The sequence below is a fragment of the Morone saxatilis genome, unplaced genomic scaffold, assembly GCF_004916995.1.
Source record: "Morone saxatilis isolate NCDOM2014 unplaced genomic scaffold, NCSU_SB_2.0 Contig12, whole genome shotgun sequence".
In the NCBI taxonomy this organism is placed as follows: domain Eukaryota; kingdom Metazoa; phylum Chordata; class Actinopteri; family Moronidae; genus Morone; species Morone saxatilis.
In genome coordinates this window covers 7,199,072-7,215,495 of record NW_023339674.1, presented here as the reverse complement: position 1 = coordinate 7,215,495, position 16,424 = coordinate 7,199,072, and the positions used below count along the sequence as shown (strand labels likewise).

Below are 16,424 nucleotides of genomic sequence, written 5' to 3'. Positions count from 1 at the left end.
TTTTTGTCAATTTGTAACTTTACTGGTGGATGATTGATAAGATTGTATTGCGCTGGTGAATGTAGTGTCACTATTACAGCATAGTAGCAGTAGTTTGTGATAATCAAGCTGAATTAACTTTCATTAATGGAGCGCCAGTGGATGAGAAATTGATTTTTATTCATTTTCATCCCACAGAGTGATTTCAGTCTGGTTTTGGTTTACACAAATTCACTCATGCTAACCATCATGTTTTGGGATTTAGGTACATGTGACTCAATTTTGCATTTTATCCAGCAGTGGTGGATGTTTTCTTACTACAGTGGATAACCACAGCTAACCAGTGACAAACATTTCACATGTACTTTCCAGAAAACAACCCTCCTAGGTTGGGTTACCAAACTTACTGCTGATGCCATCTTTCTCTTTCTTAAGAGAATCATATCATACACAGTTTTATGGTTTACAGAATTGTTAATTGTGACACTATTTGTTGTAAATGAAACCTACAAGGCCACTGGCATGGTCCTTTAAAGCTAAAGTTTTACCTGTAACCTCTCAGCCACCAGAACACAGCTGTGGATTAGCATTTCCTTTCTAGTCCTCTTCCAGACTTTCCTCTTTGCCTCCTCTGTTCTTTTCTCCTCCTTTTTCCACAACCCAGAGGTGAGTCAATCATTTCCAGATGACAACAGCATCTCGCTCAAAGATAAATCAGTCACCGCACGTAGGATTGTTTTTGTTGTAATACCAGACAGATATTTCCTGGGAGGTTTATGGAAGTGTTTGTGCTGCCATTTCCAGACGGATGGAACCAGGCAGAGATGGGGATAAGGACCAGGACAGAGAGAAAATGAATCAATTAATTTATTATGTAGCCAAGCACACATTTATGTATGATGCCATTAGGCATTTTTTTGTTATTTATTAATCAGCATTTGTTTAATATATGTTCTATATAAAATGACAACTGTAAACAATGAGCTGTGGCATTGTGCCATATTGAATGGCAAAAAACTTTCTGAGAATACTACGAATACCAAGATATTTAAGCACAGGATTTATAATGTTATTTAACAACATATGCTCAGATAATTTTTTTGGTGCATTGGAAGTCTGGTGGAGTAGCTACATGTTACATTAAAAGTTACTGTACATTATGTCATATTTTTTTACTTTTGTAATTTTGGCTATAATACATTAATGTAAATAAATATTTGAGCTTGAACTTTTACAACCCTAACCCGTGTATAACCACTAATAAAAAAATATTTTGTGGAAAAATTGAGAGTTTTTTTGGAACATTTTACATGTTGTTCTTTTCACACATTTGTCACGCTTTTTAAAGCCTCTAGAGAATAAATCGCTTTGAGTCATTGCAAATGGCTTTGAACAAAACCATTTGTGCCAGGAACATTCAACAGCTCATACGGTCTTCAAAAGAAATATTTAAGATAATATGCATAATCTTATTTTTCCACCAGAGTCAGTCTTTTTCCACTATGGAATAAAAGCTCAATCTTAAGAACAAGATTACTACATTTCACAGTTACTTAATTTGTTTACATCACCTCACTGGTAAAGTGTTGTGAGAATTACAAAGCCTTAATCAGCTCAGAAAATCATAAGGAGAGCTCCTTAATGGTCCGAATAACTTACAATAAAGAGGATACAGTATTTTCCTAAAAGTGAGCCTTATATGCAATCATAAAGTTTCCTTACTAGAGTCATTCTTTCTGGGAAGGTCACTCAGCTCTCACTTTTCAGATTGAAGCTCAACCTTTCTTTGGTGATGCTAATTTGTCACAGCTGAGAGATCAGCAGAGCTCCAAAGAACTTTCACATGTGCAGCATTTCTGCTGCAGGCCGTCTTATCTCACGACCCCACGTTAAGCTTCTGGTTTGCAGACCAGGAAGCAGGTAACAGGTCTGCTGCCGGGAGCTTCTGGGGGAATCTGGGTCACTTGACTAGACATAGCATCACCCTGGATGCTTGGTTTTGATCTGTTTGATCATGAGTAGGATGTAATTTTGCCTGCATCTTAATTTGAAACACTTGTGTCTCACGTTGGGATCCTTGAAGTCATTATTACCTTACAAAAGATCTCACAGCACTGTTCAAAAAATATAATCCTGCGCTCCATTACCATAAAACACCTCTCCTTCTCTGTGGTGTTTTCCTCTCTCTGTTACCATATCAAACCAAAGCATGGCACCAGGCCTCTGTGCTTTCAGCATGCAGCTCTCTGCACCATCATGTCCTTCTATGGCAAATACAAGAGACCCAGCACAGAGGGCTTTTAAGGATACAGCTTGACATCACTGCAATAACGACTCACTGAGCTCCCTAAGTGGTGCTTTCCTGTCCTCGTGTGGCTGCAAAATGCAAATACATCTGTATGATATATTGATCACAAATATTAATTTACTTAAGTTAAAGTACTAAAACCACACTGTGAAAATATTCCACTATACTTAAAAGTCGAAGGTCCAGTGTGTAACATTCAAAAGGATCTGTTGGCAGAAATGGAACATAATATTTGGGTATGTTTGAATTAGGGTATAATCACCAGAAAATAAGAATCATTCTAGTCATTTCATTGATTTCAAGGGGAATCCAACAGGCATTAAGAATACCTATAGAGAAATAGCCAATCTTATCGCTAATGGTCTTGTTTATGTAGGTCATATAGAGGCATCAGTATTAAATTGAGACTGTTTCATAACCAGTTAAAACTCCTTGTAGTACATTTAAGTATAAGTATGTAAGTATTATCAGAAGAACTGACTTAAAGTTTCAAAACTAAAAGTTACATAAAATTGAATAACTGAACTACAAGTACCCTGAATTTGTACATAAATACAGTATGTGCTTGCACTTTTAACATGTAATTTTATAATGTGTATAATGTTTATGGGCCTCTTGCTGTCACAGTTTGGTTTAATTCTTTCAAAGCAAGCACAGGTTGAGATTAACTGCTGCTAAACAGCAGTTATTGTGGATGTACAATCAAGTTCCCTTTAAGATCCACCCAACGCAGTTTACTGAAAACCAAAAGGAAAAGTCTGTTTATTTCTAATTAATTACTAATTTGCTATTTTACCAATTGCTATAAGGCAACAAATCAATGTCAATAGCCTACACATTTCAAACAAATGTCTTTGTCAACTGGCACTACAATAAAAGTAAAGTAGAACTTAAAATCATGCTTACTGTCTAATAAAGAATATATTAAATATAAAAGCCAACATGACACTGCAATGGGAGTCACTTCTACAATGTACAGTAGTTGACACATGTTTTTTTTATTGTGACTGTTACTCTTCAGTGACCTCCTCAGATCATCAAATACTCTCTGAGGCATATGTGACACTTTTTGAACGTACAATTACACAATAACATTTGTACTGGAAGCTGTCTTTTGACCACTTTAAGTGGTGAAATATATGCACTATTAGAAATATTAAGATGATCCAAGCAGAAAAAGAACGGACCCTTTATATGGAGTTTAATTACTGGCCCTTAAACCTTAACTCGTGTATGCTTAAGGTTTGGCTTAAACTTAAGTTATAGTGACCTCTAGTGGCATCAAAGTGATTTCTCCAGCTCAAAAGAAATCATGCTGAAGAGACTATGTGACTTGTTCCAGACAATAAGTGGTTATACTCTTGAACAGTTAAATAAAATACTAAAATACAGAGCTTACTGGACCCTGTGTGTGTTTATGTAATCACCAACAGGATTCTCATCTATATATTTGCCATATACTTAAGTACCATACAGTACAGTGTGTATACCTGTAGACCGATGTTATACTGATGTATTTGCTTCTTGCATCCACAAGGTGACACAATATCACTGAAGTTTAAGTTTTTTTTATTAGTTTTATGGTTTTATCTTCAGACTATTTATGGAGCAGTGTCACAACCCTGAGGTCCAAAAAAGTTAGTGATGTGCTCGGAGATGCACTCAACAAACAAATGCTGCTGCTCTTAAAGATAAAGGGTTGAACATGTACAATGGAGGAAACTTATTGGGAGTTTTGATAAAAAGCCTTTATTGGTTACATGTCTTGTTTATGACAATCCTGTGCAGATCTTCATCAGGGTTTCAAATGAGGAGCCAATACCTGGCCTCACCCACTTTTATACATTCATTCAGGGGTGTGTCCTAATTAAGTAAGTGGGACAGGTGGGAGATAATGATCATTTATGGATTACTTCCCTTAACTTTCGCAAACTACTAAAACTGTTGAGAAACAAATCAAACACGGTTAAATACAAAACATACTTACATACAATTACATAAATTCTATAATTACGCCTGGATATACTGTTCAAGTTTGAAAAATCCCAAAACTCCCTCTCTTTCTTTCTGGTATTTTGTATATTGCCTCAATGATAGACTTTCTGAAGCTAAATGTGCAATAAAACATAGACTATCCTTTGAAGAGGCACAGAAGCAATGATTGTTTAATGAGGTTTGGAATCGATCAACCCGTCGGTTAGGGGTGGAGACCGTTTGCACACGCTCCTCCAGAGTAAGAGTAATTGGATTTTTAGACTTGATGCAACAGTATATCTGGACATAAATGAATGAAGAAACATTTATTTCATTAATATTTTGCATAGTGTGTCTATTATTTGAGTCAATACCACATGTATCGTTATTTGGAGATTTCAGTTGTTTTGTTTGTGATATCTTAGAGAAGAACAACATTTATGATCTCGCACCTGTTGTTCAATTGGGTCACACACCTGATTGCGCTTAGAGAAGGGTCAGGACAGTGATCACACTGACCTCTGTTACAAAAACCAGACACACTCACAATAAACACTTTATTTTCACCATGAAAAATAGACAAAACATCTCAATATACAATGACTGTTAGCTGACCATTTCCATGTTTCAATATTTTCATAACTTTTAATTTCTATTCTCTGGTTTCAAATATACATTCTTTTGTCTTTTATTTACACCAGTTCATGTTAATGGCCAAATACAGAAAAATAGATATCACATATCTCACAAACTGTAACAAGAATCTCAAATACATTACAGCACAAAGTACAAAAAGACATTCTTTGGGTTGGTGGGTGAGTTAGTCCAAGCAGATGTTGTTGCACAAGCTGCCTACAAATGCAGTCAAATTTGTGTCCAAAAATCACCTGCAGTATTTCACAGACTACATCTGTTTTCATCATCAACTGGTTTCATTTAGTCACACCAATAGCGTTGGAGTGCCTTCACTTCACAGTCTTATGTGCTTTGAGGAAGCCAAAACTGCACAGATTATGTGCCTTTTCTCTCTCGCTTACTGTGCGTTTATTTATTCTCTTTGAACCTCTTTCATGTTTCACTTCAAATGTAGTCGAAATGATTCAGCAGAGAACGAAAGACAACTTGTTTTCTACGTTACGTTGGGAGCAGATGAGCGAATGTAGGCACACACAGCTTTCCCACATCTTTTTTTTAAATGCAACTAAGGTATCACCACCTGTGAAATATGCTGTATATATAGGATGTTAGAAGCCACAAGATGCGTACCTCCTCTATTGCTCCCTTCCAGTACACTGCTTGTACAGTCTGTCTGCTGCTCTCTGTGAACATTAACTGTACATTATTCCATTAGTCTAACCCTCACTGGAAATACGTGAGTTAAATGTTCTCAGCAGTTGCTCCTGCATCAGTACCTGATTGCAGCGGAGCAGTGTGGCACAGTAGATTTTGGGTTTTAAAGCCCAATAAAGAAAGAAAGAAATACCTATAAATGAGGCTTGTGCCGTCATGGCGTCTTTTCCTCCAGAATACAATAGCAGCATTGATGAAAATCAATTTGCAATCATACGTAAGTCGAGGTATTTTTACATTTTTCACACCTCACTGTCTGAAGGAACATATGCAAATCCACTTTGGTAATTGCTGATTCATGACGCAGACACAACTGATTAAAAGGTGCACATTTTCATTTAGATGCAGTCTGAGAGTCACAGCTGGGGTTTGCTGTCTTGTGGTTGAGCTGTGAGTTGCCTTGTGTTGGGAGCAGTTCTGAACTGAGGCAGGTACAGCGGACAAAAGCCATGTGTCGATGTTGACAGCAGCTCGCTGGAGTCCTCAGGTCCCAGCAAAGGGTGCGACTCCACAGGACAGTCCTCTCTGTTCAAAACTACATTTTTAAGCAGCTCAATTTTTGTCTCCTCTTCTCTCTGCTCCCCATCTTCCTCGCTGTCCTCATCCTCTGCACGATAGTCCATTCCTAAATAATACAAGTCCTTCTCCTCTCTCACCACCTCTTCGTCTCCTTGCTCTGATGTTTCAGAAAGCTCCTCCACAGAGTTGTAGGAGCGGGAGCGTCGTGGGTCATCCAGCTCCCACAGGCCACCGGGGAAAGATCCAGAAATGTCTGAGTTGTTGGCAGAAAAATTGCCTTCATCACTGGAGCTGCTGCCACTACCATCCTTGTAGTGGAGATGAATGGGCTGCTGCTCCTGCTTCGGATCAGAGAGCAGGACAGTGGCGTACGTGACTGAAGACTGGGCCGAGCTGTCAGTGCTGCCTCGGGACTGGTCCCCTGGGAGGTTATCTAGCTGTAACTGATCAATTTCTGGGCTTGAACTGGTTAAATCATCTAGATTAAGTGCAAAGGAAAGAGCTCCACCTTGGAGCTCCTTACTCTCCAAGGATGGGGCTTGGTCAACCTCTGAGTCAAACCCTGGAGGAGGCAAGGTAGTGGCTGGGTCGGGAATTAGGGACACAAGTGGGGTTTGGACTAACACCGTAGTCAGAGCTGAGAGATCAACCTTGTCCACTATGACAACTTTGGAAATATTCTCCGACGGAAAGAGCAGCGGCCAGGGTGGGAGGCCCTCTGGAGGTCGGAACAGGTGATCAAAGGTATCAGCCTAGAAGAATAGAAAACAAATATAAAGGGCAAAGTAGCAGCATTAGTTTTCAGAATTTGAGCTGGTATACAAATAAAAAACATATTAACAAGAGAAGAGATCGCAGAGATTCCAATTATAATGAAAAATGATTAAGAAGGGAGATGAACTGCATATTTTCAGTTACTGTATTACACCCTGGATGTAAACGACTTACATAATAGCCTACAAGATGTTTCCATTTCCATACTTATCAGTGATTAGTGATAGATAAAAAAACACAGAAAGATAACTTCAATTTACACCACAGCCCTATGGTATACAGGTGTTATAAAACAGAACGCTGTGCAAATGCATATTGTATTGAGTTAAAGGAATAGTTAAAAGGAATAGGAATAAGAAAATAGATTTAGATGAGAAGAGCAACACCAGTTAGCAGAAGTTACAGTTAGTTTAGCTTAGCATAAAGACTGGCTATGTCTAAAGGCAAAAAATTTGCCAACCAGTCCCTCTTAATGTCTAATTAACTAATTAACATGTGATACCATGAGTTTGAATGCATGTCGCTGTAGTTTCACATTCATTTTTACCTTTTTGAAGTCTAGTCCTTTGGCCCAGGAGCACTTGTTTGGGTTGGGCACATCCTTCCACATAAACTTTTTCATCCTGGAAAGCAATGCAGCAGATATTGAGGTTTCTTTCTGTCTAAAGGCTTTTTTACTCCCTCCCTCCCCTACCTCCCATCAGCTAACATCAAGTGTAATTACACCCTTGCGACCTGTTAAATGTCACACTCCTTATTTTTCATGGTCACTGTCACTGCTCTCTAAATTAGACTGCACCCCAGAGATTTATGCCATTTATCATTTCTTACAGGTGTCTAAGTAAATAAAAAAATCGATATACACTGATGCAGTATAATTAATACCTTGCACAAAAATAAATATGAAAAAAATAACTTTAAGATATGCATGTAAGTGTCATGCTGTTGTAGTATTAAAACAAGCCAAACTCATTTAACATCAGATCTTCTTAATGGTTATTTTCATCCTTTTGAGTTTAACTGAATTTAATTCCTGTAAATACATCTTTGGGGTTTCACGAGCGCTTACTGGTTTTGGGAGAGGACCAGGGTTACAAACAGGACGATGGAGAGGAAGGAGATGATCATCAGCATCATGTAGGCTGCAGGGTCTCCTCTAGTCGCTGTAACAGTTGGAAAAGACACATCAGACTTATAATTAATAACACAATTAAAGTACTGGCACTGTGTGACCCTTAAACACTTCAATGGTGAATATGGAACTGATATAACAGTCACGCAACTGGAGCATACCTGTGGTGTAAATTGGCTCCCCTTCTCCATCTGCAAACACAGGGTACAGGGAGAAGCCACACTCCTCAGATCCAAAGAAATCACCTGTAATGATATAGAGAAATGATTTTGGCTCAGTATACTTGCTCGTTTACAGTGCTGTAAAGAAATAAAATAATAAAAAGAACAGACAGAGAAGAGATCATGTTACCTCTTAGATATGTGGGACGGTCAGTGTAGGGAAGTCTGGCCCATGTTTCTCCACTCTGGCCTTTGTGATAACCAGAGTCCGGTTGCCTCTGTGGAGACCACTGGACCACCATGAACATGGGCACAGAGCTGTTGTCCAAGAGACTCCAGGACAGAGACACACAAGTGCTGTTGATCACCCTCACACTGAATGAACGCACACAGTGGCCTGCAGTATACAAAAGGAAAAAACTGAGTGAAAAAGGTGCTTTCAGGTGACAGAAAATAAAGTGTACTCCTTAGCATATAATCTCTATGTCTCTACTGGATGAATGAAATAAGATTCTGACAAAAATATTCCCTTATTTGGTGTTTTGATGGTTGTGGTGGAGAGCAACAACAACATGAGTCATTTTAGTTGTTTAGTCGCTAATAACACTGAAAACACATTTTCTCTGAATACTTATGGGAAAATGTCTAACAAACATGGTGAAGAAAAACTATTTTGATTCTGCTTACTTTTTTGTAATGCTTTTCTCTGAATTACGAGTAATGAGAGACACAAACAACTGTCTCACACACACATCAACATCCCACTGTATTACAGAGAGAACGGTCATTTTAAAAAAAACTCATTACCTCTGTCAGAGTGCTGCTAATATTACTACACTACAGCTAATGGCAGTAGGACCTCAATCAGTGCCTTTATGGGCTCTCAAGAGACACATGTGTCACGTTGTTGTGGCTGTTAATCCCCCCAGCTTTTATGTATAATGTTCTGCCATAAACTGGTTATAGTGGCAAAGACAAACGGTAAAAGCAGGTCATTGTCTCAGCTCACAACCTTAAAAATGGTAGCTAAGAAATATATTTCTGAAAGGAAATGAACAATGAAAAATGAAAAATAAATAAATAAATCTTCTGTTTCATTCACTTCTTTATTGTTTCCATCTGTCACATAATTTGGAAAAAAAGGAAAATATTACTGGAATACATGTTTTTTTCAGGGGTTTTGATTAAAGCGGACCTGGTTGTTTTCTTGCCAGTACATGAGCACCTGTGTCTCTAATGTAGCCCTGACCATGAATCATATATATCAACCTCACTATTGTAAACCTGAACTTTTTTTCACAATGGAATCTTTTGATCTCGGCTACAGTTTCCACGTCCTTACTGGAACATAACAGCATGGAACAGAATTCAAATCAGTGCTGAAGAAACTGTCTTTCAGTTTCTGTTTAGATTGGTCTTACATTTATGGTTTTAGACCACTCCTGAGTTGTTTTAAAGTCTGGTTTAGGTTGTTTCTGAATCATTGTAACAGAAACTTTATTCCCTTTTATAATCACATTTCTGTTTAATTCTGATTTGTTTGCCTTTATAGTGTAAAGCTGCATTTCCATCATCAATTCATCTTTGATTTTTTTCCCCCAAAACAAAATAACGTATTTGCCATTTAGTCAAAAAAGGGTCCAAAAAAAGTGAATTGAAAAATGTCAAAATCCCAATTTCTGAGAGCCCAAAATGATAACTTTAAAATAATATGCAACAGAGAGAAGCTACAAAGATTCACATTTAGAAAGATAGAACCACTGTATGTTTGGCATTTTGCTTGAAGGACCTAAATGATGATTTATCAACAAAATCAGTAGTAGTAGTAGTATTTGTTGCCTGGTTCAACTGGCAGATCATCTTAACATTCAAAAAGGCAAATCAAATGGCTAGAGAGAGTGTATGGACCACACTGTCCTTCCCTCACTCAAGCAAACCTTGAGAGTTCAGGCTACAGAACAAGAGAAAGGCTGTAAGATTACTGCAGTCTTTGCAAAGGACAAACAGTACTGTCACTGCAGTGCGAGTAATAGTTTGAATGTCCCTGCAATATTAATGTAATACCGACAATGTGGGACTTCATGTCCAAATAGTAGAATGGAGTCTGTGTATGTGTAAGAAAATCCCAGCTCACTCACGTTTGGGCTTTCTCTCCAGCATCATGTTGATGTTGTTAGCCGAGCTCCCCAGCCTATTGTAGGCCTCCACAGTCACAGTTTGGAGCACCTGGTTCCACTCAAAGCTGTAGGAAGACACCAGCTGGATCTTCTCCCTTATCACAAAGCCACTTGAGGTCTGGCGCTGGACTATAAATCCGTCCACGCAGTAAGACTGTCCTGACATTTGGAGATTCTGGGGGACAAACATGAGGAAAGTCAACATTTTTAATGCCATGTCTTAATTAGAAGCCTGAAAATGTTTATATTTCTGTTTGTGTACCTTGAACAGCAGAGTAACATTAGTCTGGTTTCTGTATGGATCATCCTGAAGGATTCTCCAGAAATCAGGGCCACGCTCAGGAGCTGAGGGGAGACCGACAATTGCATCACATGACAGCTTTTACCTCTGTGTTAGAGGTGGAGGAGATGTGTGTACGATTTTCCATTAGAGCTAAAATCAGAAGGTCAAATGTAATTTAATAGGTTACATCAGGCATCTAGCTTCACCTGTCAAAGTTGTCATAATCTTAAAAGGTTAGTGTTACTTAAAATGATGTTCAAGAGTGAAATGAATGGTGTTCTACTGTACCTCTGCTGTTTTGAGGTGTGGAGTACACAGAGTTGCTCCAGTCGCTCAAGTAGCCAGTGCCGTTAGTGGGCATGCAGCGTACTTGCACTGCATACTCCCGGCACATGTCCGCCACTGCGACCTCCGCCCACGGCACCCGCACTGGACTCTGGACCTGCAGGCATGACATTTTAGATTAGGGAAAATAAAAGTAATGGGAGGTAGTGCACATTTCAGCTATCTTTCCACTTTACCCAAGCAAAGAGAGACAATTAATTTAAAGTCAAAGTGACCAGCTGAGTCTATGTCAAAGCATCACGCATCATTGAAGGAGACATTAGACTGGATCTATGTGACTAAAATGTTTGTTCCTGTTCTTGGTAGATAAACAACTGTCTTAGGTAGGTAGAAAAACATTTTAGAAAGATAATTAGATGTAAACCATGTTGCTTTTTACAACAGAATAACAGAAAAATGTCATCCTGTTTCCTTATTAGGCAATAATTATACGCAAATTGGTGTTTAGAGTTTGCAACGCATTAGAGGTTGTCGTCTGTTGTCCTCGTCTATTAAATTGGTTTTCAATAAAGGTTAGTGAAATGCTGTCCAGGGTGCAGACAGGCTTACCTTCCACTCGGGCTGGGCTCGCATGGCGGATGGTGAGTGGTACCGAAACTGACATTGGAGCCCGTCGACCGGCAGAGACGGCGGCTCCCATGTGACCGTCAGGACCCCGCTGCTCTGGCTCACTGCCTTCACGTTAGTGGGTGTGTGGGGTTTCACTGCAGAGGAGATAGCATGAAAAGTGAGTGAGTTGGTCTCGTGCAGCAGCAGAACTTCTGATAAGGATGCTCATAGGTAACGGGAAAAGCCTGACAAGTATTCCTCAACAACAATCTTATGTCAGGCCGTTTATACTGTTTCTGTTCTTCTGGGAAAAGTAATGATTACTTTAACCTCAGTATTTAAAGGTTCTTTCTAACATACAACTTTTTCCCATATGAATATTTAATCCAGCAATAGTTTCCTTTGAAGTTCCATTTTGCCTGAAGAATTGCGCTTTGATGAATACAAATACAAGTTTTATAGTATGCCATTAAGATATTCCAGATATTCTTCAATATCTCAGTTAAATATGAAGAAATTGATGTTATTTAGATATTTAAAGACTCCCATTATACATAAAGTAATAACTTTCATGGCAATTAATGACGATAAGCAATTAACCTTTGATGAACAAGATGCCCTATTCAACTTCAGTGAGATAGTTAATCAATATTTCATTATTTGTGACCTGAAACAATGCATTGTGAATGACTGACTTATTGTTTAACTGCTTAAACAAAGCTGCATTTATAAAAATGTAGTAGCAGAAGGAGAATAATTTACACCGATATAAGACTAGAAGGATCTTCAAATCCAATCTTCATGCTCACCGTGATCTATGGGGGACAAGTAGATGGGTTTAGACCTGATAGGGCCAAGCCGAGACGGCATTTCCAGCCACAGCTTGTAGCAGTTCATCCTCAGGGGCTGGATGGTGCAGGTTTTCTGCTGGGATCGAACCTGCAGGCAATCAGGTCCCATCTCCCCCACATTCTCACCCGCTCTTTCCCTCTCCTCCATCACATCACACGGCAGGTCAGCCCACCTGCCGAGAAAATAAATGAGTTATGTAATCAGGATACAAAAAAGGTAACTGTAATCCACTACAGTTAGAAAAAATACATTCATTCCATTCATTGTTCTGTTGTCTTAAAGAATACACAAACTTTTGTGTTTTCACTTAAGTAACATTTTGAATGCAGGACTTTTACTTGTAAGAGAGGATTTTTACACTGTGGTATTGCTACTTTTACTTCTTCCATCCCTGCAAATCAGTACAGCTCAAACACCAATAGTACAGTATATACTAGATGCTTAGTTAAAACAATTAAAGGCCAATGGCAGTTTTTGGCGACTTAGGTCTTTTTTTTTTAGTTTTGAAAATCATTTCTATTGGTTATGACAACAAGGAACAAGGCAACGTGCTGGAATGAAGCCAGACGAGGCAACAGACAATCGTCAGATGATCAGACAGGTTGCAAAAAAGCCAACGGTTAAGTCAGATTATCAAAACCACTGTATGTGGAGGCAAAACTGAAAGCGAACACATCTAAAATGTCTGTAATAATGACTCGGCACGGTAAAAACTTGGTGCATGCACAAACAACCAGGATGTTGATCTGTAATGTATGAAGGATGTTTACAACAACAGTTTGGGGATTTATTTTTTTTAACTAATAAGTTTGGCTGACCTGGAAAAACCTGATGTTTGTTGCTCTTCTATCAGATCTCTGTTTAATGGTACTGCTACATTCCCACATCTCAGAAAATAACTTACCATAGCTAAAACCAGGAAATGAACATGAAATATACTTAAAATGACAACGCCTATCACTTCAAAGTAGCAAAACATTTCTTGTCTATTTTTTCCATTCCCATTTAAAAGATGGAGAATTTGACTGTACTGGAGTAAAGAAAGTCAGTTACAAAGTACAAAGCCTCCGCAGTACATGAATAGCAATGAAACAAAAACATCATTCTGTCAGTGCTCATTGTTATAGTCTGAGCTTCATTCTTATAGTGGAGAGACTTTCTGTTGCTATGAGGTCAAGTACCAATGACATAGTTTACTGCTCAAATAAACTTCCTGGTACCATTTCAAGGGTGTGTTCAATAAAGGTGCAGTCTGGTACACTGTGTTCAGCAACTTCCAGGTTTTCAGCACACTGAATTCTGAGCATTGATTCAAGGTTTCATTAACAATGCTTGTACAAACATCCAAATACACACTGAAACAAACATGTAAAATGTAAATTGCTGCTTTACCAGGATTTCAATTCCACTCGAGTCCGCTCTGAGCTATTCCACCTACAGTCCATAGCATCGATATCGCCGTTGGTTTCACAGTTTATATTTATGGACGCTCCTGAAACATGCAGAAACACATTTATGTAACAATAACAACATTCACCTGAGATAGCCTCTGTGCACAGGGATTCTTTTGGGTTTACATTGTTGTGCTGTCACATGTCCTCACTCTCTTTCCTGTCTTTGTCCACTGCAGCGGAAAACTGCTGCAAGAATAGACATGGACCTCCAGCAACTTAAAAACATCAATATCTGACTCTCACTACTGTTCTTAACCTTACATAAATTATGTATTTTTTCTACGTGAAAATGCACTAGTAATAGTCTTTAACATGATACACTGGTTCCCAACCTGGGGGTCCTGACCACCACTAGGGGTCACCAAAAGGCCTCTTTGATTTTAAGTGCAAGTGTGTAAGACAACTTTTTTTAACATATATACAGTTGACTTTTATCTTATTATTTAAGATATAAACTTACCACAGAGCCTTCACTCTGTTAAATAGCATAGTCCTACACAGTTAAAACAACCAAAAAGCTGATAGAACAATGGCAAAGTGAATCTTATAAAGTATGTATGATTGTTAAAAGTAAAAAAATACACAATACAGACAAAGAATTGTACAAAAAGTTCCTAAAATACCAGGAAAACTCACAGGAAATAATCTGCTCAAAATGAATCGAAATCGCTCGTTTAAGACAAACTTTCTGCAGCTGTATTCACTGTACAGTTTATCAGTTGTTCTGTACTGTTATTGTTATGCAGTGGATATAATATGAAATATACATAAAATATGTCACTTAGTCAAGGGATGTCAGTTTACAACCTGTGACTGAAAAGGGGTCCCTTTAAGAAAAAGGTTTTGAACCAGTGTGTTGAAGGATATACAGCTAGACAGTCATGTGTTCTCTTCATTTTCTTTTATTAGAAAATCTTGACTGTTTAAAACTGCATGAGACGGTAAAATATTTGATGGACATGTGAATTTCTCGATAAGAGGAGAATTTAAAAAAAGACGTGTTTGGAACTTGCAACATTTCTTTGCACAGATTACTTGAGCATTCATAGGACTCTTTGTAGTGAATTATTCAGGATTAGGAGGATCATCAATTAAATGCTTCAAAACATACTTTGATTAAATGACACCAGTAAAGGTAATGTTGGTGTCATGCCCTTCCTTTAAAAGGGAACACACACAGAACCAGCTTAAAGCAGTTTACAGTGATCTTAAAGGTATTTCATTCACTGTAAAACCTGGTGAGTTAGTTCAACTCAAACTGCTTGAGAAAACCGATCCGTTTAAGTTAATTCACTCAGTTTAAGCATGAAAGATATTTCATTTGAGTAACTCATATTTTTAAGGTAACTTAGGTAAATTTTGTTAATTGTACCCATTCCATTTAGTAAATGTAAGTTACTTATTTAAAATGTGTGAACAGAAATAAACTGAACAAAATTAAATACATCTCCATACAAATGTTGAATTTACTCAGTTTTCTTCCACTAAAGCAAATCATTACATTACCTGTCAAAACAGATGATGAAAACAGATGACATGCAATAAAAACAATTAATTAAAATGGTAATCAATTAATTTTCTGTGCTTTTTTTCACGTGACAATATCAAATCCTTACACTTTGTGCGAAAATTAAGAATTATATGGATGCATACTTGGGCTTACGATGATTAATAAACTGAGATGAAAAAAAAATAAAGTCAAGAAAACAAGTCAATTAAGCAAACTAGAATTATATAACCTGTACTTAAAATATTGCACAAATTTAAGTTCACCAAAAAAGTTGCTTCAATAATTATTCTTTTTTTTTTTAAATTAACTTTTTTGGCAGGATTGATTTATGTTAACTAACTTCTTTTATTAGATGTGTTTTCAGGTTTTACAGTGTTTAAACTCCCATTAAATGTATTCAGGTATTTACCCACTTAAACTTGCTGCTGATTTTAGCCCTATGGATAGCTCAACTCATCAGACATAATCACAAATTGATGGCTCATTACATCCCATCAGAACAAAACAGTAGAGGGCAGTAGACACCTGTGTCTGTCTGTGTGCGTGTGTGTATGTATGTGTATGTGTGTGCGTGTGTGCGTGTGTGAGAGAGAGGGCGAGAGTGAGAGAGAGAGGGAGAGAGTGTAGGTGTGAGACTGCACTGTTTCCAACTCCCCCAGGATCTGGCCCAGCCACCACTGCACACACAACAACGTGCCCCAGGTTAAATATTAACACAAACAAACTGGAAATATGATAATATGGCTCAGAAAATATTCAAATTGAAACTGCTTTGGGTACTTTTAGAGTGACGTGAGCCTCAGATGTAGTTTCAACTTTCATTATGTGATTTGACATTTATTGTACAGTAATTCATGTCACAGCCTTTGCCATTGGAAATCTTGAAATATTTTTTAAGTCATTTTTATATTTTTAATGCATCAGATTTTGAGCGGTACACAAATGACATACTTATGGCTCTGACAGTGATTTAGCGCTCTCAGGGTAGCATAGAGAACCAATTTTCAATGTTGGGAGGTTGCTGAGACTTGTCTCACAAATAATTATGTTTTTAACT

The 16,424-nt window shown here is 38.0% G+C and overlaps 1 protein-coding gene across 2 annotated transcripts in view; it reads right to left on the bottom strand.

Moving 5' to 3' along the window:
* Window positions 1–4,804: 4,804 nt before the first annotated feature.
* The window catches only part of lepr (leptin receptor), a 44,082-nt gene continuing 32,462 nt past the window's right edge, over window positions 4,805–16,424 (bottom strand). For both annotated transcript variants that reach the window (XM_035652807.1, XM_035652806.1), the window contains exons 11-21: window positions 13,796–13,895; window positions 12,361–12,575; window positions 11,552–11,706; window positions 10,946–11,099; window positions 10,637–10,719; window positions 10,336–10,549; window positions 8,388–8,594; window positions 8,198–8,281; window positions 7,974–8,067; window positions 7,452–7,527; window positions 4,805–6,882 (exon numbers count right to left, since the gene is read on the bottom strand). In XM_035652807.1, coding sequence (XP_035508700.1) covers window positions 5,968–6,882; window positions 7,452–7,527; window positions 7,974–8,067; window positions 8,198–8,281; window positions 8,388–8,594; window positions 10,336–10,549; window positions 10,637–10,719; window positions 10,946–11,099; window positions 11,552–11,706; window positions 12,361–12,575; window positions 13,796–13,895 — 2,297 coding nt within the window. In that variant the 3' untranslated portion in view covers window positions 4,805–5,967. The remainder of the gene's footprint in view (window positions 6,883–7,451; window positions 7,528–7,973; window positions 8,068–8,197; window positions 8,282–8,387; window positions 8,595–10,335; window positions 10,550–10,636; window positions 10,720–10,945; window positions 11,100–11,551; window positions 11,707–12,360; window positions 12,576–13,795; window positions 13,896–16,424) is intronic.